Source organism: Melanerpes formicivorus, unplaced genomic scaffold (genome assembly GCF_026170545.1).
Source record: "Melanerpes formicivorus ecotype bairdi unplaced genomic scaffold, bMelFor1.0.p_v2 SCAF_15, whole genome shotgun sequence".
NCBI classification, from domain to species: Eukaryota; Metazoa; Chordata; class Aves; order Piciformes; family Picidae; genus Melanerpes; species Melanerpes formicivorus.
In genome coordinates this window covers 12,651,375-12,677,818 of record NW_027142367.1, presented here as the reverse complement: position 1 = coordinate 12,677,818, position 26,444 = coordinate 12,651,375, and the positions used below count along the sequence as shown (strand labels likewise).

The 26,444-nt window shown below is 42.4% G+C and overlaps 2 protein-coding genes across 6 annotated transcripts in view; both read right to left on the bottom strand.

The window, feature by feature from the left end:
* Positions 1-10,281, bottom strand: part of CEP192 (centrosomal protein 192) — a 79,104-nt gene extending 68,823 nt beyond the window's left edge. The window contains exons 1-6 of one of the 3 annotated variants that reach the window (XM_068147654.1): positions 10,194-10,281; positions 8,736-9,055; positions 7,729-7,962; positions 5,740-5,855; positions 4,235-4,281; positions 1,912-2,044 (exon numbers count right to left, since the gene is read on the bottom strand). In XM_068147654.1, coding sequence (XP_068003755.1) covers positions 1,912-2,044; positions 4,235-4,281; positions 5,740-5,855; positions 7,729-7,962; positions 8,736-8,782 — 577 coding nt within the window. In that variant the 5' untranslated portion in view covers positions 8,783-9,055; positions 10,194-10,281. Of the gene's footprint in view, positions 1-1,911; positions 2,045-4,201; positions 4,282-5,700; positions 5,856-7,728; positions 7,963-8,608; positions 8,666-8,730; positions 9,056-10,193 lie in introns of those variants that run through there. The other 2 variants (XM_068147655.1, XM_068147656.1) reach the window with 2 other exon arrangements.
* Positions 10,282-11,525: 1,244 nt separating this feature from the next.
* Positions 11,526-26,093, bottom strand: SEH1L (SEH1 like nucleoporin). 3 transcript variants are annotated; one of them, XM_068147651.1, is made up of 9 exons: positions 25,910-26,093; positions 24,032-24,082; positions 22,745-22,891; positions 21,090-21,301; positions 19,134-19,232; positions 17,782-17,922; positions 16,922-17,079; positions 15,822-15,972; positions 11,526-12,279 (listed from the first exon to the last, which is right to left on the bottom strand). In XM_068147651.1, exons 1-9 carry the CDS (start codon positions 26,018-26,020, stop codon positions 12,090-12,092), a joined length of 1,260 nt encoding a protein of 419 aa, XP_068003752.1. In that variant the 5' UTR covers positions 26,021-26,093; the 3' UTR covers positions 11,526-12,089. The 3 variants fall into 3 exon arrangements, with proteins under 3 accessions (XP_068003752.1, XP_068003753.1, XP_068003754.1); XM_068147652.1 differs by lacking the exon at positions 11,526-12,279 and adding an exon at positions 13,583-13,889; XM_068147653.1 differs by lacking the exon at positions 11,526-12,279 and adding an exon at positions 13,583-13,956 and having other exon boundaries at positions 25,910-26,092.
* Between the last annotated feature and the right edge of the window lie 351 nt (positions 26,094-26,444).

The window sequence follows — 26,444 nt, the reverse complement described above, 5'->3', positions numbered from 1 at the left end:
AAACCACCTTATGATTGTAGCAGGCTAAGTTTCTTCAGATTTTTTTTCTTCAATACCCACATCCACAGAATGCTTAAAAAATGCAAGATTAGTTATCTGAATGGTAGACAAATGCCTACAATTCCAACGCAAATTCAGAATAATTGCTGTGATGTTTGTATCTCATTTTTCTAGTCTTGATTTCTTCTTTGTGCAACTGAAACTATCTCCCAAATAATAAGTAGGTGGATCTATTTTACCATGGGTATCAGAGACTTCCTGATTAGTTTTAGAAATGAGCTGCCAATTTTACACTGAAATGGAATTGCATATAAAACAGAAAAGGGAAAGAAGAAAGAAAGAAGAAAAGGGAAAGAAGAAAGAAAGAAGAAAAGGGAAAGAAGAAAGAAAGAAGAAAAGGGAAAGAAGAAAGAAAGAAGAAAAGGGAAAGAAGAAAGAAAGAAGAAAAGGGAAAGAAGAAAGAAAGAAGAAAAGGGAAAGAAGAAAGAAAGAAGAAAAGGGAAAGAAGAAAGAAAGAAGAAAAGGGAAAGAAGAAAGAAAGAAGAAAAGGGAAAGAAGAAAGAAAGAAGAAAAGGGAAAGAAGAAAGAAAGAAGAAAAGGGAAAGAAGAAAGAAAGAAGAAAAGGGAAAGAAGAAAGAAAGAAGAAAAGGGAAAGAAGAAAGAAAGAAGAAAAGGGAAAGAAGAAAGAAAGAAGAAAAGGGAAAGAAGAAAGAAAGAAGAAAAGGGAAAGAAGAAAGAAAGAAGAAAAGGGAAAGAAGAAAGAAAGAAGAAAAGGGAAAGAAGAAAGAAAGAAGAAAAGGGAAAGAAGAAAGAAAGAAGAAAAGGGAAAGAAGAAAGAAAGAAGAAAAGGGAAAGAAGAAAGAAAGAAGAAAAGGGAAAGAAGAAAGAAAGAAGAAAAGGGAAAGAAGAAAGAAAGAAGAAAAGGGAAAGAAGAAAGAAAGAAGAAAAGGGAAAGAAGAAAGAAAGAAGAAAAGGGAAAGAAGAAAGAAAGAAGAAAAGGGAAAGAAGAAAGAAAGAAGAAAAGGGAAAGAAGAAAGAAAGAAGAAAAGGGAAAGAAGAAAGAAAGAAGAAAAGGGAAAAGAAGAGACCAGTTAGCTTCACCAGTACTGGAATCCTGAGCAGGCAAATATGTCCAGCTAATGACTACCAACTCCATCACAGGGCAAAAACCCAGTACTTCTCCTCAGCACACTATTAGCTTTACTTTGATACACTTATCAGGCAAGCTGCACAAAAAGAACGAACATGAGGACTTCACAAGACAGTCACAGCATCCAGAGATGTCATGAGAGAAATCCAGTAAGTCTACTTGAATTCAAGGCTGCTTGATTTCAAGATGACACCAAACTCATTTATCAACTTGCCTTCCACCTCCTTGGTGCAGTTGAGGCTATACCCTGCAACCCTTCACCAATGAGCCAAGTCAACTGCATTAATACTGAAGAGTGTCCTTCAGCATCAGCCTCTGGAAAGGCACAGAAATTTCAGCTTCAGTAACAGAACTCAAGCTCTCACATTCGTCCCTGTGGGTAAGCTATACTTCTGACTTAGGTGTCACTATCTATGCATGGCATCTAAAAAGAACTGAAATTGAAGCTAAAGTTAGTTTGAACAAGTACCCACTCTGCATCGCAGAAGTTTGTTAATGCAAAGCTGTAGCTAAGGCTATTTTATTTGTTTCACAGTAACTGTTCACTTTTTTAGATTAAAGTTCCAGTTGTGATTTTCTCTGACCAGTTTCACAGCCACCTACAATTTATGTAATTTTATAGCAGTGAACAGTCTTCTCTAGCACTTTGATCAAGCATTATCCTCCCTTAAGTACTTTGAATAAGACCATTCTTCTCCAGCAGACAGTAACATTGTGTCACAATTCTAGACTCAGCTACCCAGACTTATAAACACACTTACCTGTGGCATTTTTTTCTGAGCTTGTAAGACATGAGAGCTTCTCATTCTCCAAAAAACTTGAGAGGCTATTGCTAAGATGATCACTTGAGATTTCCCTTTCTGTCAATTCGTCAGAAAGTTCGAGTGGACCAACCTGTGAACAGCATCCACAGAAGTATTTCTTGCTACCAGCTACTGTATAAAGTCAGTTGATAACCAATTAATGAAATTAATAATACTCCAAAATTCCACACTTTTTTCCTGCTTATCCCAGCAAACATTCTAGTTCCAATGGACTTCACCTGCTAGCTCCCAGCATAGGTACATCCAAGAAACAGAAGGATCATAAAGGAGGAGGAGATTAAAACAAACCCCACACATCACCACACCTGAATGACACCCAACTTTAAAAAAAGAACCATTGCATTAGAGTTTACACCTGAAACAGTTGACCACCTCATTCATTAAGCTGCAATCCCAACTTAAAAGTACAAAGACAGCTCTTAGTAGTTTCATGATGCTAAAGCAGTTCTTCAGAAAGCCTACTAACTTCTCATCTCTGTTGATCTCTCTCCTATGAGGACAGACTGAAGGAGTTGGGGCTGTTCAGTCTGCAGAAGAGAAGGCTCCGAGGTGACCTAATTGTGGCCTTCCAGTATCTGAAGGGGGCCTACAGGAAGGCTGGGGAAGGACTTCTCAGGATCTCAGGTAGTGATAGGACTAGGGGGAATGGAATGAAGCTGGAAGCGGGGAGATTCAGGCTGGATGTGAGGAGGAAGTTCTTCACCATGAGAGTGGTGAAGCCCTGGAATGGGTTGTCCAAGGAGGTGGTTGGGGCCCCGTCCCTGGAGGTGTTTAAGCCCAGGCTGCATGAGGCTCTGGCCAGCCTGATCTAGTGTGGGGTGTCCCTGCCCATGGCAGGGGGTTTGGAACTGGATGATCCTTGTGGTCCCTTCCAACCCTGACTGATACTATGATACTATGATAATTTACTATGCTCATTTAAAGAAACTATTTCAGCTGAACCTACCTATTTTCTTTTATATATCAAAATTATTTTTGTGAGCAGCACAATGTAGTATCTCGTTCAGATTTACTCCTTGCTGATAAACAGACCAATTCTGACAGCAAAAAAAAATACAAACAAACAAAAAAGAGCTCAGAAAGTAAAAAATTAGGAAGAGACTTGAAAGTTTTCAGATGACAGCTTGTGAGCACTCAACTGCAACTCACTGACTACTGTGGCCTGTAGAAAAATCAAATTAGAGAAAACTAAATCAAAGCAGTAAGCAGCAGCTGACATTAAGGAGCACACACTAAACAGCATCTGGCTGCAGCCCGAGGCATATTTTCTTTAAGTACCAGGAGATCTCCCATTCCTGTCTGTGCTCATTATCAGCTTCTCTAACAAAACAAACAAAAATAGCTGAAGCACAGCCCTACCTGTCAATACCTGTGGGTATTTGCTAGCTCTGGGATAGAGACCCACACCTAAAATAAACAGAGGCAGCAGGAAGATTGTGTTCTTACAAATGGTGCAGTTTTCAATGTTGAGGACACTGAAGAAGTTATCTGAACTCATGTTCCTCAAAGTAATTAGCAAGTACAAATCAGATTGACATTATCATAGTATCATTCAGGGTTGGAAGGGACCACAAGGATCATCTAGTTCCAACCCCCCTGCCATGGGCAGGGACACCCCACACTACATCAGGCTGGCCAGAGCCTCATCCAGCCTGCTCTTAAACACCCCCAGGGACAGGGCCTCGACCACCTCCCTGGACAACCCATTCCAGGGTTTCACCACTCTCATGGGGAAGAACCTGCTCCTCACATCCAGCCTGAATCTCCCCACCTCCAGCTTCATTCCATTCCCCCTAGTCCTATCACTACCTGATAGCCTGAGAAGTCCTTCCCCAGCCTTCCTGTAGGCCCCCTTCAGATACTGGAAGGCCACAATTAGGTCACCTCAGAGCCTTCTCTTCTGCTGACTTAGATTTCAAAAAACATTCCAAAAAGTTCCTCAACAGGCTTTTCATTAAGCTAAACTACAACTGGGATAAAATATAAGGTCCTTACTTTGACAAAGAGCTACAATGCCACAGAGGCTAGGAGCAAACAACACACAACTGAGCAAGAGCAGGTGAACTCATGCTCCCACATTATGTTAAGTGATCAGCAAGAAAGAGGCAGAGTGAGACACGACACATTCAGCACAGTAGCTCTGCTACAAACTTAAGGGATACACAGCTCAACTCCCTGCCTCCTCCTCCCACAGAATTAAGTCTATTGCAAGATTAATATTAGAAACCTTGAATTTCAGTGTATTTAGAAAAGCTTTCACCTTGTCATCCTCAAGGTCTGGAAGAAAACATATTCCTGTTGACAAATCTGAAATAGAAGAAAGCAATGTCAGCAGTAGTTTATTATGTTCTTATGTGATGCTGCTAAGACCTGACTCTTCCATAAAATGCCAGGCTAAGCCTCTTGAAGGTCTTGGCATACACCATAAAAACAAGCCTGAAATATACATGTCATCACAACACCAATGTTTATATACTCTTATAGCACTGACTTAAAGTATCTGGGAGTGACTAAAAAGGCAAAGCTTCAGACAGTTGCTACCCTAAGGACTTCCATAAGACAGTGCAGAAACAACTTAAGAGTCCCAGTAGCAGAAATAGGCACAAGTGCTCTGTTCCACTGCTGCAGAACACGCTGCATTTTACCTCCTGGGCCAGACCCACAAAACAGAACATTTTAGACATACACATATAAATTTTAGCACAAAAGGTTCCTAATCCTTCAGTAATAGATGGGAATAAAGAGGAGATTTCTGGACTAGAATGCTAAACCTTGAATTAAAAAACAGTTAAAACCAATTAACTCAATCTAATCAAGCACTATCAAGTCCAAACATTGGGCAGTCCTAGTTTTCCAAAGCATCATGATTTTTGTTGCCATAGTTATTACCACTTCCTCTAGATTACATTGTATCTTCACTGTTATAAGGGTGTTTTACAAGAACCTTTAGCATCACAAACCATAGGACTTTCCAACTGAACACATCCTGTACTCCATTATTAATACCTCATGAAAACCTGCTCAAGTACTCAGGTTAAGCTTAGAAAAGGTAATATTTATTTAGTAAGGATATTTATGGAATTTTAAGGAATGAGCCAAATTCAATCACAGGACCTGCATTAGAAAGAAACCCAAACCAGTCTAATATCAATGCCAATCCTTTAAAATAGGTTACAGAACATTATTTTGCCTCCACTACTCTATTCATACATCAAAACCCCCATGGTTTCCACTGCAAGTATTCCAAACTATTTTTTCATGCATCACCTCACTAAGAAAGTATGTTTCCAGCTGCTACACCTGCAGCTGAAGATCATCTATGACAGGCTGGAATAGGGCAAGAAGAGAGACATTAGTAAAAAGATAAACCTACAGATTTACCTTCTGAAAGCAAAAGGGTAAAAAGCAACTTTAAAACACTTCTTCCACAGTAATGTTCCTGAAATTAAGTCAGATTCCCAGCAGCATTCTAGTTAAGGTATTTTATAGCAAGCCTTATTTTCACCAGCTTCCTACCTAGCTTTGCATTTTGGGGAGAAACAAAAGAGCACTGTGTAAACCACAAGCTTTCTCTGGTGTCACTTTGCTCAAATCAGAGAAATGTACTTTTTCAAAGCCCACTTACACTATGCCATAAACCAAAGAAAAGCTCAGGAGAAGACAACTTAGAGCACAAAAAGCTAGTTACTCTGAGAATAAATCATGATTTTTCTCAAGTTTTAATACCTTCCAACCGTTCAAGTGGCAGTACCTCAAGTAAGGTACCTTGACTGTGATTTGCCTGCTCAGTAACACTCTGATCTGGCTTTGCATATATTGAATGGGAGTCTTTCAAACCAACAGAAGCTGGCTGAGGTGGTTTATCTTCTGTAGCAGCTTCCCTAAGAAAGAAATATTTCAATGAAAACAAAGAATCCTTCAGTGATATATGTAGGTCATCATTAGTATACAACACCTCTACATAAAAAGGTTTAGTAACTTCAATCTTTGTGCCTCCATCTCTAGGAAATCAGTTGTTCCCGTTAATATAGATCCTACAGACATTTATTCTTACAATAAAGGAATAAAGAAAGAATACAAGGACCTCAATTTCACAATCTGAAGTGTGAAATAAGTGAAATTCAATCTAACATAAGCCTCTCACATTTTTCCTGTTGGTTACTTCTCTTTCATTCCAACTAAAAGAGGCAAAAGATGAAGAGGGAAAGTTTCAAGTGAGTTCCATGATCTATTAGAGAACAAGTCATACCATAGACAAGGTTTTCCTGAGTCCTTAATATAGGAATTAGGGAGTGAATCATAAAGAACATGACCAATTGAAATTCCATATAGCTCTGTTAAGTAACAGCTTTTATAATTGGGCAGGAAAGTTCTTTTTCACTTCTGACTTCATAGGACTTCCACAGAGGCAGAGAAGGTAATCATGCAAGATGTTACTTCCTCATTAGTTCAGTTCACTCATTCTCAGTCTCTAGTATTTTAGATACATAAATAAAACCTTTTTTCACTTGCATACTATCAAGACACTGACTCCCTGTCTTAAATCTTATCTTGTTTCCTACAGGGACATAAGGGCGTATGGTGCAATGTTACCAGTAAGAAAGATGCACATTGGGGTTTCTTACAAAGATTTGGGGAAATAAGTACTTCCTCTACCCCCTATAAGCTCAATTATTTAAACATTTTAGCATTTCTAGCCAATCTGCATTTACAAGTAGATATATGTATTCAGAATGATCCTCTCAGCTCTTTAGAGAGGTCCATAGCTACCTTCTGTAGCTCTTAAGGGCAATACCACATTCTCATTTTCAGGGACTAGTGCTCATCAATTTGTAACACACACTTCTGAAAAGACAGAGTATGAGTCTGACCTTATTGCTTGTTAAGTTACAGGACAGCAGCTAAATGAGCAACGACTTTTAATTGTTACTCTTTGCTCTACTCCCTGCTGAACAAATCATTATAAATGCTGTTAAATTTTAATTCACATCCACAACACTAGTCACAATGCTTTCTAAAATGAGACAGACTGAAGTAAGTTGATTTAACAGTTAGTAAGACTTAAGGGAAGGGACATTGTACAAGGCCTTGTAGTGATAAAACGAGAGGAAGTGGATTGAAGCTGCAGGAGGGCAGGTTTTGACTGGGTATTAGAAAGAAATTCTTTACACTGAGGGTGATGAGACATTGGAGCGGGTTGCACAGGGAGGTCATGGATGACCCTTCTGTGGAAGTGCTCAAGGCCAGGTTGGACAAAACCTTGAGCAACCTGGTCTAACAGAAGGTGTCCCTGCCCACAGCAGGACGCTTGGAACTAGATGGTTCCTTCCAACCCAAACCATTCTATGAATCCATGAATACACACATTAAAAAAATATAAAAATCCATATATAACTTCAAACTTCAGTATACTAAGCTGAAGAGTCAAGTTAAAAGAAACTTAATTGCTACCAGTGTAAAAACTAAACTATCCTTTTAAAGAGAAACTTTAACCAAAGTATTTTACGTTATGAATTTAAGGCTAAATTCTCACTCTGAATACAATAAAGTCTTTTTGCTGATGAGTATGCTAAGTAATAGTAAAATTAATATCTTGGTAATAAACATTTCACTATTTTTTACTATTTAGTAAAATAATTAAACCATTTTATCATCTACCAAGTAATCTGTCAAAAGAACTTTTCCTCCCTGAAGTTCAATGTTTCAAGCCAGTCAACTGGTTTTGATCTTCTTGAGTGGTATTGATAGTCTCACCTGCTGCCACAGTTTGTTTTACTCCTAGCAACAGTTGAAGCTGCAACAGGTAAGCCAGGGTTTGAGGAAACAGTAACGTTTCCAAAGATGGCACTCGCGCTGCTATTTAATGAATGGCCCAAGAAGCTTGGACACGTCTCGTCAGCAATATTTCTGAAGTCTTCCATCATCGCGCACAAGCCGCTTAAAATAGCGCTCTGCTTGGCAACACGATCAGCCCTGGTCCAGCAGCAACTGAGAGCGGGAACAAAACGACAGTTACACGAGTGACGGTCAGGCTATCAAAAATGTTACTGTTGCACGTTTATAAATACGTGGGATGCAGTTACTCGGCAGATCCACCACTGAATCCACAAACATGCTTAAAACTTATTTCCCGTCCTGTCCCGTCAAGCCTTTCCGGAGCCACAGTTTTACAGCCTTCTTGGACTGCCTAAACACAGCAGCTCTCCTGCAAATCACCGCACCGACGCTGCAAGAGGCGCCCTGCACTTAGCTCTTAAAGCCGCTTGGAACGAGCCAGCCTTCGTCTGTTCCGCCAGCAGCAGGCACCTGGGGAGCTACAAACGCGTACCCCCGTGACGCGACTATCTGGGGCCGCTACTTGGCAGGCAACAGCCAGAGGTTATGGACCTCAAGGCTACGGGAGGCCCGGACCCTACACCGCTCGGCACCCTGCGCAGGCACCACCTTCACCACGCCCCCCACAAAAGCTCGCGTCACGGCCTAGAACGCCACAACGGCTCCACCGAGGGAAACCAGGACGGGGAACAACTTGAAGCCGAACACCCCCCCCTTCGCCAAACGGGATGAGATCAGCGCTGTCCTGCCCCACCCTCCCCGACGTTACCCTGACCTAGGGGGTCTAGCCCCGTCCTACCGCGACGCGCCTGAGAAGAGTAGAAAGATCCACACCCCAACCGCCACAGCTTCAAACCCTGATCCCGCCCACGCCGCTCCACGCAGCGCCCCCCGCAGGACGGGCGAACTCCACCCCCTCACCGGACTCGTCACTGGAATCGCCGGTCCCCCTCCCCTTAGCCAAGGTGCGCATGCGCGGCGCCGCCACTCGCCTCCCAAACTTTCCCGAGCCCGCGCTTCGCTCCGCAACCCCGCCTCTCGGCCCGCCGTCAGCCAATGGCGAGCCTCACACAGAGCGCGCAGGAGGAAAAGTTTGAGAAGGGGGAGAGAGAGAAGAGCTCGCTGATTGGGCGCGCTGCACCGCCCAGCCCCGCGGCGCTGCCCTGCGGTGTCTTGACGGCAGGTGGTGTGAGCGCTCCCGCAGGAGAGCAGGTTCGTACGCAGGTAGATTCCGCTGCTGTGGATGCTGATGGAAGAAACAGAAAAGGACGCTGAACGAACGAGCAGTATTTAAACTACCAATTAGTAGCTCGAGATGTTTCATGGGAGTGCAGTGGGGATTCAAATACTTGTAGGGTGTGAGACTTAATGGTGTGGTGGCTCACATACTTGCAAAGCTTCATTATATTTTGCTATATTTGTACCGGGTTCTCATCCATCTTTTCTGACAGCAGGTCAGATCTCTTTCTGCACTATCTGCACCTACAACTCATTTGTCTTCTGCTGATTCTACTCTGCCCGCGTGGGGCCATATCTGGAGTACTGGGTCCAGTTCTGGGCTCCCCCCATTCAAGAGAGATAAGGAAGAGAGAGCCAAGAGGAGGATACAAGAATAATAAGGGAACTGCAGCAAATTTTTTTGAGAAAAGGCTGAGAGGCTTGGGGCTGTGGAACCTTGAGAAGAGCAGACTCAGAGGGGATCTTCTCAATGCTGATCAATATATAAAGGGCAGATGTCAAGAGGCTGAGGCCAAATAGTTTATGACCTGCTGTCTATGCTGCTTTGGGTGCAGTGAGATAGCTGGCTTCCTGGGCTGTTGAGTGCACATCACCAGCTCATGTCCAGCTTTTAACCCACCAGCACCCCCCAAGTCCTATCCCCTGAGACTCCTCTCAATTTTGTCGTCAACCAGCCTGTATTGATACCACTTTGTTTTGATCCAAGTGCAGGAGCTTGGACTGGGCCTTGTCAAAATGCAAACATCAGCCACCAACCAGCATAAGCTCAGTTGTCAATGTACTCGGCCAGTCCATCAGAAATGTGACTTGTTTGCACTGAAGTGGTGACAGCCTGTTTCCATTAGCAAGATGTGTGACTGGAATTAAGTCAGGATATCCAATACTACGCAGTCAGCACAGTGGAAAACAATGTGACCGTGAATTAGCTATAAACAAATGCCTTAAAGGCTGCAAAAAGTTGTCATTTACTTTGTTATTACCATAAATGGTAATTCTGGGTTCCAAAAGGATAACAGAAGGAAATTTAAAGAAGAAAAATCAGTGCAACTGGGAATCTTTCCCTTAGATGTGGTTTATCAGCAACAGTTATCTCTATAGAATTATGTTTGAATGTATTTTACATTGCTTTTTGTTACACTACATACCTGACAGATACTGTAGGGCCTCACGGTACAAATATTTAGCACTGGGAAGCAGCTGCACACCTAGGCACTGACACCTTGATTTTCTTTGTGGCTGCTAAGGAAGGAAGCAGAAGTACAGTAAGAAAACATCAGTAGCTGGATTGAAGGGAGTGACCTTTTAAAGGATTAAGGCAGAAATCTCAAGTAGTCTAAACCTTCAGAGATATATTTGGCTGCTTGCACACCCAAAAATGGTGGGTTCTGGTTTAGAAGAGACTCCCAGTATAGTAGTTTTCTTCTCTTTTGGTTCTTTTTTAATGGCTCATTCTGCCACAGAATATTATTGCCTCCCACCCCCATCTAAACTTTGTTTTTCAATATGTCTGTTTGCCACACAAGCATGGTATGGTTCTTTAAAAGTTAACTTTTTGATTGTAAGGGCAATGTATCTGCTTTTACTAGACTCTTTTTTTCCCCCCCTCTTTCCCCCCCAGTTCTGTTCCTACTGGCTCAAAAACAGCATCAGCTTTCCGTCCACGCAGGGTCCACAAACACCCTGTAACACCACTGTTAACTCTCACAGGTTTTAGGAAACTTAGATCTCCTCAGAGACAAATCAAGAATCAAATCTGAGCAAAAATACACCATCTGAGCAAATCAAGTTTTTGGAATACAAATGAAAGTCTCAGGAACTTGCTGTTTTGGCAGAATGAAAGGTGACTTCTCCATTATCTTACACTAGTGGTCTAGTTGAAGAAGTAGCCTAAACCCATTTTGAAGTGAAATACACTGAAATACCCTTATACTTCAGCTTTCTGCCGCACAGAGGCCTCCTTTATCCTTCCTCTCTCCAAGATCTGAACACACGCGGCAATCCCATCCCACGCAGTAAGGTGACTCCTGAGAAATCCCATGTAGTCACTGTCCAGTTTTATCCTCCTGCCCCTCTCACACCAGCCAATGCCTGAGCCAGTGCCAGCCTCATCCATAGCAATGAAGTTCCTGTGCTGACACATCCAAAAAGGAGGCTTCTAACTACACACTATTTCTTCAAAATGTCCTAATTATCAAATCACTGGGAAAGAATATTGAGATAGCTTCAAATCCACCAACTAGGATAACCTGCAACTATCCTACAACTCTTAGCAGTTGCTGCAGACATTCTATAGGCCCCTGGGAAGTCAGGGCATACCCTGTTGCAGAAATATCTACTACCCAACAGCACAACTTTAAAAAAGCAAAGCTGCAAATGGGCAACTGAGCCAAAAAAGCTCCTTCATGAGCCACTTAAAAAAGGAAAAACAAACAAACAAAAAAAGCCTATTGCAAACAGAAGTCCACTGAAAAGAGATCTCTCAGAACAAGTTTATTTGTCAACCACACTTATAAAATTTAAATATTTATACAGCAAGATGGGAAATTCTTAAGTAACCAAACACTCCAAACTATTTGGCTGCAGCATACACAGGAATGGGTTTGTTTCTCTCACGAGTTGATCCAATATCATCCTTTAGTTACTCAGCAGCTTCTTGGAGGCATGTTTAACTTGGAGAACATTATTTCACATTTGTCAGTGAAAAAAAATTATTTGAGATGGTACCAAGTCCAAAAATAAAAATTAAACAAGAAAAAGAAAACAGAAAAAGAAAAGGAGAGGCAGGTTGAAGTCAGCTACTCTGTCAATAGCTCTGGTTAATACTGTTTGTATGTGTTGCCATAGTTCGGATGGTACAGGTTAAAATGCTCCTCTGACACACAAACATAAACAACATGTTCCAAATGGTGGTCTGCAAAACATGCATCAAGTTGCCCAATTATTTAAAAACTTCTGTAGGAGAGAAATACAAAGGCAGCCAGAGCTGGAAGCATTCACAATACCCAAATAAGGCCCTTCAGAGTGTATTTTAAAGCAAAATATTAAACCCCTTCGTTCTCAGGTAATAGATTAAGAGGCCGAGACACACATCGTCTGCGAGGGTGAGGATACTGGAGGCTGGCAGTGTCAGCATCGCAAGAGTGCTCTATCAGAGGAGGAGGAGGAAGGAGCTGGGCATGGCTGGACCATCTCGATCCAGCCCGTGGGGAATCCAGAGGGGGAAAGAAATACCTGAAACAATTAAGAAAGGAACAAAACACCAAAAAAAACCAAAACCAACAACAAAACAAAACAAAACAAAAGAGAAAAGAAAAAAAAGAACAAAAACAAGAAAAAGAGAAAGGTAGTAAATACAAGGAGAACCAAAGGGGAGCAAAGACATGCTGGAAAAAAAAACAAAAGGCTTTAGTATATCCATGCCAAAACCAACAGAACATAACAGCAGAAATCAGGGCTTGGAATTCAAAACAAGACAAATCCCCAAAATAACAGAGTCTTTTCCACTGAAATCCATGGGAAGGAGTATGGCCATCGGAACCCTAGTACTAGTACACATTTGTACAGAGAGCAGACCGCTTTGGGAATGAGAAGGAGGTTGCAGAACTGCCATGAGCAAGCTTCCACTCTCCCAGAGCTCCTGTGATCCGTTAACAGAGCTTTTAACGCTTCCCGTGCGGCACAAGAGACACGTTGGTTATGATCCAGGTACATTTTCTGCCCGTGCAGCCAATTCACAGCACTTACAGAATAGAGGTAAAAACATCCTTGTTTTCACAATGCTTTCCATTTAATAACACACATTTACAGAGCATAGGTACTTGCAGTGACATACAGTCTGCATGTGTATTTACATATTCCTGCTGAATGAATCCTCAGAGTCAGTGTGAAGATTCCTGGTGAACACAAGACTCAGAATTCAGCCATTTCGCTTCATTTTTCTGCTGACTTTATTGGAACTTACCCGTAATACTTCTGCATTTTAGTCTGCTAGATACCTACAGATGATTTCTGCCTTCTTTATACAGTTCTGTGGACTTACACAAAGGGACAGCTACACGAGTCAGGAAGCTACTAGACAATTCACAAGCTGCATTTTGGTTTCAGTCTCTGTGTGACTCAAGGGTTCGTGGATTTTAGACTACTACTTTTAGAGAGTTTTAGGTACTCCACGGAACTATTTACCACAGGGATGCACAAGCACGTATCAGGAAAAGTACTTCTCTCAGGGTGACAAAAGTATGACAGTACTTAGAAAACATTTATTTGAAGTCATACCAAGGTATAAATGAAGCAAGACCCAACTATTAAAAGCTACCATCTGTACAAGTGTCAAAACACACTTTTCTTATCCCTCCCAAACTGGCAGTTTCATATATTACAAAGCAGTTACAAACTCGTGGTGTTCAGGCATCTTAATCAAATGCTGAACACTATCAAATCCCAAACAAACTCAGCATCAAAACAACTGTCATTAAAGTTATTTTCGTGGTTGCTTCCCTCCTCCCATCCCAATCAAGGACAAAAAAATTCTCAGTTTTAGTCATGAACTAGTCTTTTAATTCGACAAGCTTTCAAAAAAAGAAAGGAAAAAGTGTTTTAATGGAAGTTTTGGGGGTTGGCTGGTTGTGGGTGGTTTGGTTTTTTCCAAACAAGAAGCCTCTCCAAGTATTTTTCTATCAGGAGGTCCAACAGTATCAAACTGTGCGGGCTAGTACAAAAAAACGTACACAAGGTGTTTTAAAAAGGCTTTTTGAACAGCATTTAGTAGTTAGCAGGCTGCTGGTGTCTTGGGAGAGGTCAAACGGCGTTGGGGAGGGGAAAAAGGAGTTCGTTTTCCATTCCTGTGTGCATGCAACAAGCAGCAAAACACCAAAGTTACTCCAGTTAGCTTGGTATCAGCTCTGCTTTCTGTTAAGAAGGACATAATACAAATGGAAAATGGGAATTGTATCATAAATCTAGACAAATAAGTACATCAACATCACAACATAGCCCAACTGACTTATTTTCCAATCACCTACAGCAGCTGTTCTCAAGCTATTCTGATTACAAAGCCAGTTTGGTGATGGTGCTTTAACAATGTTCTCCAGATCTGCCTGTGCTTTAGCTGGGAGAACTGTTTAAATTTACAGACACCGAAACACAGCATCTGGTCAACAGGCAATAAAGTGTTGTGTGGCATATCAATTTAGTTAAATGTCAGCACATAAACCTGTATTTTAAGTGTTAATACACTAAAAAGGTAGCAACTGTGCTTAGGCAATTCAAGGCAATGTGATTACAGAAGAAAAAAGGTACGTAGGTGCAGCTTTTTTATAGTAAGGTTTAATCCTAGGACATGAAACTCCAGGTAAGTGAAACTCCCCAGTCACAGACTCAATTTGGCAACAAAATATTAATTCCACATTGCAGCTGAGAATAATGTATTTAAAAAGCAACACAAACAAAGACCATTTTCAAAATACAGAGCTATGGAACGGTCTAAAATAGTATGAGGAGTTTGTTTCACAATGGCTTACTACCAACTGCAGGGAGAGGACAATCTATGTGGTGGGGTAGGGTAGTTTTGCTGGCAGCAGCACAGCCTGAGATAAGGAGACTGTGAAACCACATGCTACACAAAAGAGGTCAGAAACAGTCTGTACCTCTGCAGGAGCCCAAGCAAACACAATTCTGCAGCTTTAGTGCCATGGTTTATTTGATTAGATGGTGCTGGGTCATAGGTTGGACTTGATGATCAGAAAGGTCTTTTCCAACCTGGTTATTTAAGTGTTTCCTTGGAAGTCACATCTGCAAGCTAGGGCCTCCTTTTTGCTGGAGACTTGGCCTGCTGCCACATCTTGCTCTCCTATTTATCTTTTGAGGAAAACATGAGAGCCCTTCTCTGTCCAACACATCTAAAGACCTGGAAGCCAGAACTTTAGGAGTGACTGCTGGAGTGGGGGCTACTCTCCAAAAGTAGACTGTCACAGCACCTTACAGACAAGCTACCTCGAGGCATTAAAAAAAAAAGAAAACAAACATGGCCACAAAAGTTAGAAGCTGCTGCTATGGAATTTGGCCACATTTGGTCCTTATGTAGGACATGTCCTGTGGGGCTGATTGCCCACACTCCAACGCGTGTGTTGCTAGATTTCAGCGTGCACAAATTGAAATGCTCTTCAGAAGAGGTAGTTCAATTTACCTCCTAAATAGCAATCATTAGAGAATAACACAAAAAGCAATCTGCAGTAAAAAAGCTGTATGAAGACTACAAAAACAACAAGCTTTCATTGACTTGATGTTACACCTGCAAAAATGCAAGTAAACTACCACTAGCATGTGACTGCTGAAACTATACATTGTGAACTATCTTTTCTTCCCTGCTTTTTGCTACACTACCCCAACCAAAACCAGACTTTGCTGGTACTTTTGCTTCACTTTAAACGTGCACCTAAAGCAAAGGAACAGTTACACAGCAGTATAGTGAAGTTTCTCCTTGTTTGAAACCATTTCAAGGAAGTTATTTTTGATAACGTGGAAGGATGTTTCCCAAGCAAAAAATAAATGTTTACAGAAGGATTCAGTATGGGTTTGTTAATTTTGTCTTATCAGTGGCACAACAGACACCATCACAGAGCAAAATTCAAAGAGCCTGTACAGGTACTCATGCAACAAACACCATTACACTTCAAAAAAATAAAGTTAAAAATATGTATGTAAAGCAAATAGGAAAGTGAAATTAAATTAAGAGACTATTTACTGAACTTCAGTATCTCCACTAAGGAACTTACCTGCTGGCAGATGATCCATTTAGTGAATTCTGTAGACTTGTATTGGCTGAACCTAGAGAGGCATTAAAAATTCCCTGCTGGGCACTACCATTCACTGGGCTCCCATTACCTTTCAGTATGCCCGTGCACTTCCAGTTGTCCATGTAATTAGCTGAAAACACAGATTCATAAAGCCTGTTAGTTTCTCTTCTGAAGCTCAGCTTTTGACACAACTGTTGTCTTTCACCTGGTGTGAATTAGAACTGAACTTCAATACTAATATGCAAATTCCAAAAAGCTGAGGATCTGGCCCCTCAGCTCTCTCAAACCCTCTGCCTCTGCCACGATTTAAAACTTGGGTTTCTGCAGTAGCAAGAACGAATTTCCTTTAACAAAATGCTGAGAAACAAATGAGAATGGGTAAAGAAACTGCCACTGTTTCTTTTGTTGTTGCTTTTGGAAATTTAAATAGGAAAAAACCAACCATTTGCCTGAACATTGTGACTGAATGCAGATTTTCTGGGAACAGGCAAAGACATGCAGTAGAATCAAAAAATGGTTTGGGTTGGAAGGGACCTTTAGAGGTCATCAAGTCCAAGACCCCTGCAGAGAGCAGGGACATCTCCAACTAGATCAAGTTGCTCAGAGCCCCATCCAACCTGGCCTGGAATGTTTCCAGAGATGGTGCTTCTACCACCTCTCTCAACAACCTGGGCCAGTGTTTCACCACACTCAGGGTTAAAGATTTCTTACTTCTCTCTAGTTCAAATCTCCCTCTTTTAGTTTAAAACTATCACTACATGTCCTGTCACCACAGACCCTGCTAAAAAGTCTGTCCCCATCTTTCTAACAGACTCCTCTAAGTACCTATGTTAACTTTAAAAGTGGTGACTTGACATAGCTCCAGTCTGGTGAAATGATTTGCCAGTACAGTAACAACTATTCACAGCAGCCTCAATCACAGAAGTGTTCCAGTGCAGGAAGTTATTGCCCTTCTTATTCCAAAATGGAACTACAAATATAGAAATCTATCATACAGAAATCTAAGATGAACTTTGACTCCAAAATTACTTTTTGAGCAACATTTGCCCAGTGAATACATTTCAGGTGGGTGACCTTACCCTTCCAGAGCCTAACGCAGCCATCGTCACCAGAGGAAGCAAGCACAGTGCCTGTGATATTCCAGCTCACTCGCCACACCTGGGAGTTGTGGTTGTCAAACTGTGCCACAATGTGAATTTCAAATTTTGTTAGTCCTCCAGATGAAGTCAGTTCTTTCCTGTTGAAGACAGAAGTGACAGTTCTGCACACAATTGGTCCAAAGATGACAGGACAGAGTCTGGAGATACTCTGCAGAATGTCAAGTGGGGACTACAAAAATGCTGAGGGGACTGGAGCTTCTCTTTTGAGAAGCAGCTGAGATGGGATCTTCCTAACTCTTATCAAGATCTCAAGGGTGGCAGTCAAAAGGATGGGGCCACACTCTTTTCAGTGCTGCACACCAAAAGGATAAGGTGCAATGGTGACAAAGTGGAACATAGGAAAGCTCCATCTGAACATGAGGAAAATAATTATTTCCTGTGAGGGTGGCAGAGCACTGGAGCAGGCTGTCCAGAGAGGTTGTGGTATCTCCTTCTCTGGAGAGATTTCAAACCCTCCTAAAGACTGCGATCCTGGGAAACCTGCTCTGGATGATCCTGCTTTAGCAGGGACGAGAGGACCTCCAGAGCTCCCTTCCAGTGCCCACTACTCTGTGACAAAAAACAAAGAGGACTTGATATATTGTTACTAGATTAGGAGCATTAAGAGGTATCAGACAAAAACTGTAGACTTGCTTACAATGTTGTCATCCTAAAAACATCAGGCTGCTAAACAACCCTGAACACATTAAATTGCTGGTTTTTTGCTCCACAGGTACTATTAAAATAAGAGCACACAGTACATAGCACATGATCCCAAACTCTCTTACTTTTAAGCTCACCTTAGAGGTTTCAGTGTGAAAATTCGTACATCTTTGGTTGCTACAGCTAGGATGTGGAAGGACCGTCCCAGATTTGGAGCGAATGCAATATCATGTACAGGATCTGTGACTGTCATCAGCGCTTCTGCTTTTGCATATTTCCTGTATAGCAGAAGAAATTAAGCTTTAATGCCATCAAAATTGCCAGTAATGCTAGTTATATAAACCAGACATAGTGGAACAGAGGAAAAAGGGGTTAATATATAGCAGGAGATGTGCAATTTCAATTGTAAGTAGTAATTACAATCTGATTTCTTCAGAAATTAAATACATCAGAAACACTAACTGCTGTTGTCAAGCCCTGGAGCAGTCTGCCCAGGGCAGAAGTGAAGTCACCATGCCTGGAGAGACTTCAAAGACATGTAGATGTGGTACTAAGGGACATGGTTTAGTGGCAACCCTGCAGTGATGGATGATCTTAAACCTCTGTGATTGTACTAACAACAGTATGCTAAATCGTACCACAAAGCAAGGATTCCAGTGCAAAGAACACTTTTGTCTACAGCTGGGAAACAGAAATAAAAACCATCTTCAGATTCACAAATCTAAAGGGCAATTGAATCTCAGTAACTTCCTGTACTTCGGGTGCTTGCAAGCAGTGCTATTTATCTCCTCCAATGCATGATAAGTATGTATTCCATTTTCTTATTTCCCACTGGGATAATTAAAACAACTGTTCTTTATCGTTAAAGCACAGAGAACACCATTGTTAATGCACAGAGAACATTGTCTGAAGCCAGGCATAAATCCACAGAACACCCTGGCGCCCTTCCCACACCAATCACCCTGACTGGAACTCAAGTTCTCTGTCATCATTTAAGGGAAAGGGGTTGTGCACACACTTCCTGGCCTTTTCTGGCTCAGCTGAACTTTCACAGAACACTAGTAATTTACCGAACTTTCTGTCATTACAAACATGGTTTTGAAAGCATTTTAAGGTCACCTTCAACACAAAAAGTGCCCAGTGAAAAACAATTCAAGTGAAACACAATTCAAATTCCAACTTTGCCCTATTCATTCCTTTTGCAAAATGAAGAGCATAAATTAGCACAAGCAGAAACAACAATTCCCTCTTTAAAATGCTGGTAAGAACACTGGCATTTCTTCACTGAGACAGAGCAAAATTATCACTGTGTCTGTCAGCATCAGTTATCACTCCGAGGGCTCCCTCTCCCTTCCAGCCCCATGGCTCAGATGCAGAATTAAGGTATTATTTACTACCCAACATCTAACAACAGGACTAAAATAAAAGGCCAGTATATTACAAACTACTTTAAGAGCCCATAAACATTCTGTATTGTTATTTATCTTACCTGGTGTTTTCATTATATTCATAAATTTGAACCTTAGCCAGTATATTTGGACTGTTGTCATCGCTTCCTACAGCGATCATTGGAGAATGTGCTCGAGAGCTAAAAGGTGAAAATAAAGAGTTATATTTACAAGTGATATATACACAAAAAGTATGTCAGAAAGTACACCAAGCTAGTTTTTTACACTTCAGACACATTGGCTATGAAATAAACAAACCCATGATCAAAACAAAACATCACAAGGTGAAAAAAATGTCACAAGTATTTGTGCCCTTCAGTTACCCATACAATCTCCCTTCACAAACAATCCATTGTTTTGTCTAAACACTCACTCCAGTGACATCACCAGGGAGTATTATTTGGCAAATCAACATAGGGGTCCCAGAGATCTGGATGCATTTTATACATGCAGCTGCACTCAGGCATTTGCCACAAGTTTCACAAGACTATGCCTTCTTTGCAGTACCTTTAATGATTGGCTTAGTGGGATTTCATTCAGGTTTTGGAAGACAAGATTACAAAAGCTAAGAGCAGAGGAGTTCTAGCTCTTAAATCAACTTTTAAACCTATCCCATGCATTAAGATGGGATTAAGATCCCATGCATTAACCTTCAGCACACACTGCTGCTGCTAATGAATAGAACAGGGTCAGCAGGACACAGACCACTATGTCTACAGAGACTATACATCCCTGTACAACCACTAATAGGGAAGGCCATTAAGTGCTTCTAGACAAAGAGAATCCAAGTCAGTTTAGCCCAGAATGGTTTTTCCCTTCCTGCTATTGCTGGGCATATTGCTGCTGTGTGAGATGGGAAGGAGAACCTCCGCTTCTGTGTTCTGGATAGGAAGTACCCAACCATCACACTGATTACTCCCTGTTCAAGGAGGTTAAGTGTATCACTGAGCCCCCCAAAGACATGACTAAAAAACAACTCTTGGGCTCTGTATTTGTGCTAGCAAGACTCTTGTGCTTCCCAGTTCTTTGTTGCCATGCAAATGGTGCATGTCCTTGTTAGAGCTGTCAAAAATCTCTCTTACAACACCTCTCTCAAAGAAAGAAAATAATTGTCTTTTTTTTTTCTTATATGAAAATCCTAGTTGAGTTTTGTGGGATAAATAAAGAGCACTCTGCAGTGCACTCATTAAAGAGCTTGTTACTTGCTAAAAATAATTAACCTGAAGATATTGTCTTACAGACCTCAGGAGTTTTGTAAGTTCTCTGGCTCTACCAAACTTGTTTCACTAAAAGGAATACCAGCAACTTTACTTCAGATCTGAGTAATATACATTCCATCCTCTCCATTCGTGTTTCAGGATTTATTCTACAAAACATCAGCCAGCAGGAGGAGGGAAGTCATTGTGCCCCTGTACTCTGCACTGGTTAGGCCACACCTTGAGTACTGTGTCCAGTTCTGGGCCTCTCAGTTTAAGGACATTGAGACACTTGAACGTCTCCAGAGAAGGGCAACAAGGTTGGGGAGAGGCCTTGAGCACAAGCCCTATGAGGAGAGGCTAAGGGAGCTGGGATTGTTTAGCCTGGAGAAGAGGCTCAGGGGAGACCTTATTGCTGTCTACAACTACCTGAAGGGGGATTGTAGCCAGGAGGGCATTGGGTCTCTTCTCTCAAGCAACCAGCACCAGAACAAGAGGACACACCACCAGGGGAGGTTTAGGCTCGAGGTGAAGAGAAAGCTCTTCACTGAGAGAATCATTTGCCATTGGAATTGGCTGCCCAGGGAAGTGGTGGAGTCACGGTCCCTGGAGGTGTTCAAGAGGGGATTGGACATGGCACTTGGTGCCATGGTCTAGTCATAAGGTCTTGGGTGAAAGGTTGGACTTGATGATCTTTGAGGTCTCTTCCAACCTTGGTGATACTGTGATTCTGTGATACTAGCTCTTTAGATCTTCTGCTTCAATAATCATAAAGCAAAACCTGCAGTTTTAATAACATACCTTGAAGGATTCCAAGAAATACAACTGCAGCTGAGCTTACATGAGATTTCATGCTGCAGTGACCACTGACTGAGGTTCATCACATCTGGAGCTTCATAAATCCTTACAACTCCATCTGCTGAACATGTTGCTAACATAAGACCCATATGCTTGGGAGCAAACTTCACATCTGTAACAGATGTCCTACTGTCTACCAGAGTAGTCCTCTTCACCTGCAAAGAAAGGCAGAAACTCTTGAAGGAAATGCTAGAAATTTCTATCCATTAAAAATTTCCAAAGGAAGGCCATCAAAAAGTTTGACAACACCATTTCATAGCACCACTTAGGTCTTCCCTCAAAAGCTAAAACAGAAGTATCTTTATACACCAATGAACTGAAGAAATAACAGATCAGTGCACTGATGCAATTTGAAGCACCAGGAAATACATTCACAGAGGTAGCAAAGCTCTCACACCAAGAAGGGCTGTTTAGATGATGCTCTTCAAGGAAAAAAAAACAAACATACAAACCACAAAACACTACATAACATAAGCATAAAATTTGGCCACAGGAAGTTTAAAACTGTCCTCATCAGTCATAGAACTCATGCTGGTGATGAAGCTAACTGCAGTGCCTAGCAATGCTGCTTTCTCATTCCAGTGCTGCTGAAGTTTGCCATGAAGCATTTTCCAACAAAAGCATCAAAACAAGTATTTTTGACAAGGGAATGGGTGAATGCAGCAGACATTCAATAGGAACATTAACAAAGGTGAAAGTGGGCAAAAACCACCAACATTTGTTTTTCAAGTTCACAACTGCCTCCTGCACAGGGAAGTCAGCATTCATACCCCACTGGGTGCCAAAGATCCCCACAACCCAAATCCTTACAAATATGTATTTTAATGTTGGAAAACTTGAGCAGAAAGAAGAAAACTGCAGGTTATTTTAGAAACCCAAACCAAAACATTAGAGGCAGGAATATTATACTAAGTTATGTGAGATTACACCTGATGAACAGCTGCAGAATAATCTGTTCAGATCTAAAATTCCCTTAATGAAACACTACCCACTCCTGAGCAAACGTCCCTCAGAAACTGAGCTGTTTGAAAGATGCAAAACCAGCATGAGCCAGTTGCAAATCAGCTCGTCACAGAAAGAGACCCCCCCCAACTTTGATTCCACTGCAGATGGGTGTCCAAGTCTGCAAACTGTTCGCCAGCAAACATCTTTTTAAGAAACACCAGCAGCAGTGACGCTTAATTAACAGCTGCACTCCGTGATATTGAAGGTCTTTTCCAATCAAAACAATCCCGTGATACTGTAACTGTCCTAACTCTTGCCATGGACCTCTTTTTCCCAAACACTCTAAAAATACTTCCTCTACATGGGAATATTGCCACAAGTTAATGAAACATAAGCAGAATCAAACCCCTTGTACTAACAAAAGAAAACAGGATGCTTTCTCTGTTTCAGGGATGGAAAATGTGCTGCCAATTCAGAAACGTTCGGTAACGTGGGATTCAGATACAACTTTCATCTTAAGTCTTCCAGCTAATTCTGGAATTGAAACAGTTTAAAGCTTATGCCATTACAAGAAGCAAACAAACCAAGGAGGCACAGTAAATCTGTCTGTGTAAGAACATACAGAAACTGCAGTTAATACTTTTAAGTCTCACCCAGTGACTCTGGCCTCGGAGTTTATCATTTGACTCTCCCACTATTTCTTCCCACACAGCTGCTGTTCTATCAAAGGAGCAGGAAGCCAGGACCTGCCCAAATTCTGGATGGGCCCACGTCACTCGCCACACGGATCCACTATGTGTCTGAAAGACAACACCATAACATCAGAGACACTTACTTACTGTGTTAAGACCAGACATTTCCATGACTTCATGTAGAACAAATAACGCTATGAAGAAGTTAAGACTAATCCTTTGAAATCTCTGTTCAGTTAAAAGGCTCAGTGCTACACAGAGGCTGCTGCACTTGTTAATGCCTAGAAGCACTGCAATGTTTTGTTGCTATTAATGGTTAAAAGGTAATTATTACAACTGTCAAGGCATTATTTATTACTCCTTTAAACCCTAAGTTCCAAGCTAGGATTCTGCCTTGACACAGGAAGTGCAGCTCCATCTTCAGTTTTGAGCCATTAGCACATGGGCTCACTTCTGGCTTGCCTGTACTTTTCCAAAGCATACACATTGCTTATGCTCTCCTTTTTCACATAAAACTTTTTTTCATCCCTAGTTAACTTAATGCTTCTGGGTTTTTTTTTAGATAAGGGGAATTCAAAAGCATCACTTGCCTTTCCATTGACAGGGATTACTGTACTGAATAATGCAAGAAATAATAATGGAAGGCTAAAATAAGACCAGCTTTAAGTAAGAAGTGTTAGAGACATTCCATAAAGTAGAGAAAAAAGTATTTTACCATAAGAATCACAGGTTCAAATAAAGGCAACAAAGCTGATGAAGGGTCTAGAGCACAAGTCCTGTGAGAAGCAGCTGAGGGAACTGAGGTAGGTTAATCTGGAGAGAGGGAGGCTGAGGGGAGACGTTGCTGCTCTCAGTAACTCCCTGAAAGGAGGATGAAACCAGATGGGAACCAGTCTCTTCTCCCAAGCAGAAAGTGACAGCACAAGAGGGAATGACCTCAAGTTGCATCAGAGAAGATTTAGGTTGAACATTAGGAAAAAAATTCTTCCCTGTGAAAGCATTGTCAAGCCCTGGAACAGGCTGCCCAGGGAAATGGTGGAGTCACTATTCCTGGGGTGATTGAAATGATGTGCAGATGCAATACTGAGGGACATGGTTTAGCAGCAGACTTGGTAGTGTTGGGTTAATGGTTTAACTCAAGGATCTTCAAGGTCTTTTCCAGCCTAAACAATTCTATGATTCTATTTCTACTCTACAAGTCAGGAAAAACAAAGTGTTTCTGCAAAACCAATCTTTATGAATACAAACCTTCCAGCTGGCAGTGCAGTGCCAATCACCATTTTCACTTTTGTCCCAGACCTGTTGAGAAAACACAATGCAGTCAAGCAGTGAGTACACAAAGCCTGACAAGCAGTACTAAGAAACACACCCACTACAATAAACACACACATATTTGTACAACTGTCATGAACGTGACAACAATGCCCAACATTTGCATCTGGAAGACTCTATCTGGATGAGGACACAACTGCACTTTGCTCAACCCTGAGAATATCCCTACTACAGGTAGGAAGAAGAGGCACAAACTTGCAAAATCCACAACTGTATGAAGTTTCTCTCTTTTTAATATTACATTATTAATAGACAAATTATTACACCTCTTCTCACTTCATTCTCTCTGAGTACACTACCTGGTTTCATTCTAGAACCCCCATAGTCTTTCACTAACCCAGATCTGGCTGCAAAACCCTGAGGTGTGTCCTATCAATCATCCTAAAGGGGAAGACAGCAAAAAGAAAATCAGGCTAGTGGGGGAAAAGATCTTTCTACTTATGATATTTATACCTTGATTTATAACTACATGCAAGTCACTTAAACTTCTTTCCTCTTATGACTTTTTCTTCTGAAAAACTGTTAAGTCATTAATGTAACCTGATGAAAGACAGCTCCAGAAGCTTGGCATGCATCCATACTCACTATGTAGCTTCACTGAAAGTCACTTTGCTTTTGCCATTCTGAATCCCTAACACTTTGGTTGTTATCCTGACAGTCCAACTTCGTAACTTCTTCTCAACTGCCTGGCTCACCTAGTAGGAATGGGACCTACATGATCCAGATGCAGTACTGCTAGTTTACAAGTGTTGTATAACTCTGGTCAGAGTTACTCTTCATAAAACAGCCTCATACAAGATACTATTAGGACTGGAAAGTAACATTGTGCTACTAAAGAACACAGATTTTGAGTCCTGCCTACCTCTTGCCACCTTTCTCAACATTGTTTTTAGGCTGCAAGTCTTACATAGCCAATACAGAACAACGATTGGCATGGTTTTGGCTTACTTTTTGTGGGACAGGGTTTTTTTCTGTTGTTCTGAGTAGGAGTTTTTTGCTTGCTTTTCAATATGCGGTCAGGAAAAAGGAGCTGCCCGCTTGTTTTCATGCCTGATCTACATTTGGCATAGCTGTCCATGATGAAAAGCAGTTTTCCCAACCATTTACCTGGCCTAACACCGGTCTTACACTGTGCAAACCACACTCCTTAAATCCGTGTAACTCCTGAACTTTCGTCCATCTTCTCACTACCGGGAAAATACACTAATTTTAAGGTAACAAGAAAGTAATAATTCCGTCTAGCGGAAGGTAACACTGAGCTTCCCTAATCTGCCAGAGCACACGCAGAACATTTCAGCCTCTTCCTTATCGGCACTTCATTACGAAACAGCAGCTCCTTCCCTACGAGCCCTTAAATAAACGCTTATTTTCACTGGAATCACCAAAACAATCAGCACTACTGCACCCGCAACGGCTTCAAGGTGTTTGCGCTGCGGGAAGCAGCGGTGCCGTTGCACGCATTCGCGTACACAAACACGGGCACACACCAACTACGTGCATTCTCTGCGCCCAGAGCCGACGCTGCCGCCCGGTACCGCACGCGTTTCGCTACGGGCCGCAGCCGGGTCTTTCCGCGGGCACGGGGGAACGCGGGAGCCGAACGCGGCCCTTCGCCCCCCATGCTCAGTGGCGCTCGGTGGAACGGAGAGGCCCAGCCCCGGAGCCGCCGTGAGAGTAAAGGCCCCGCCCCGGTCCCAGCCCGGTAGGCCGCACCCCGCCGGTGCCGCCGCCAAACACACACCCCCGCACACACTACCACCCTCCTCAGCCCAAGGCCCGGCCACTCCGGCTCACTTTGACGCTCTGGTCGCTGGAGCAGGTGGCCATGCGCCGGCCGTGGAAGTCGAAGGAGACATCGTGGATGAGGTCGCGGTGATCCGCCGCGATGCTGCGCGCCACGAACATCGCGACGCGGCGCGGCCGCCACTGTCCTGCCCGCCGGGCCCAGCGCGCCCCTCCTCACGCGGCGGTGCGGGAGGGGAAGGAGGAGGAGCAGCAGCGCCTCGTGCCCGGCCGTTACTGCCCCCACCTGGCCGGGAGGCTGAGGTGCTTCTAGGGACCTGTTCTGGCCACTCCTCCCCACTCGTGCCAGCTCTGACTTTTTGCGTCCTAAGGTAGGGCACAAGATGTGGCAGTGCCCTTGGTCTGCATAGGAGCAAGTCTAAGCCAGAGCCTTTCTGCAGCCCAGCCCTTAGCAGTAACTCTCCCATCAGGGTTCTCACTGCTAGAAGCAGCCACTGGCTGCGCAAACCTGCCCTGAACTTCAGAAAGTGCCTTCACTGAGCAGAGACTGAGCCGGCAAAGCTCCGGCCGGAATTGGCTCTGTTCT

Coding starts and splice junctions, on each gene's coding strand:
- SEH1L (XM_068147651.1), bottom strand. CDS start 26,020: ATGTTCGTGGCGCGCAGCATCGCGGCGGATCACCGCGACCTCATCCAC. Junction 22,892..24,031: donor ACTGCACTGCCAGCTGGAAG/GTTTGTATTCAT, acceptor GTTGTCTTTCAG/ACACATAGTGGATCCGTGTG. Junction 15,973..16,921: donor CTGCGTTAGGCTCTGGAAGG/GTAAGGTCACCC, acceptor CTGTGTTTTCAG/CTAATTACATGGACAACTGG.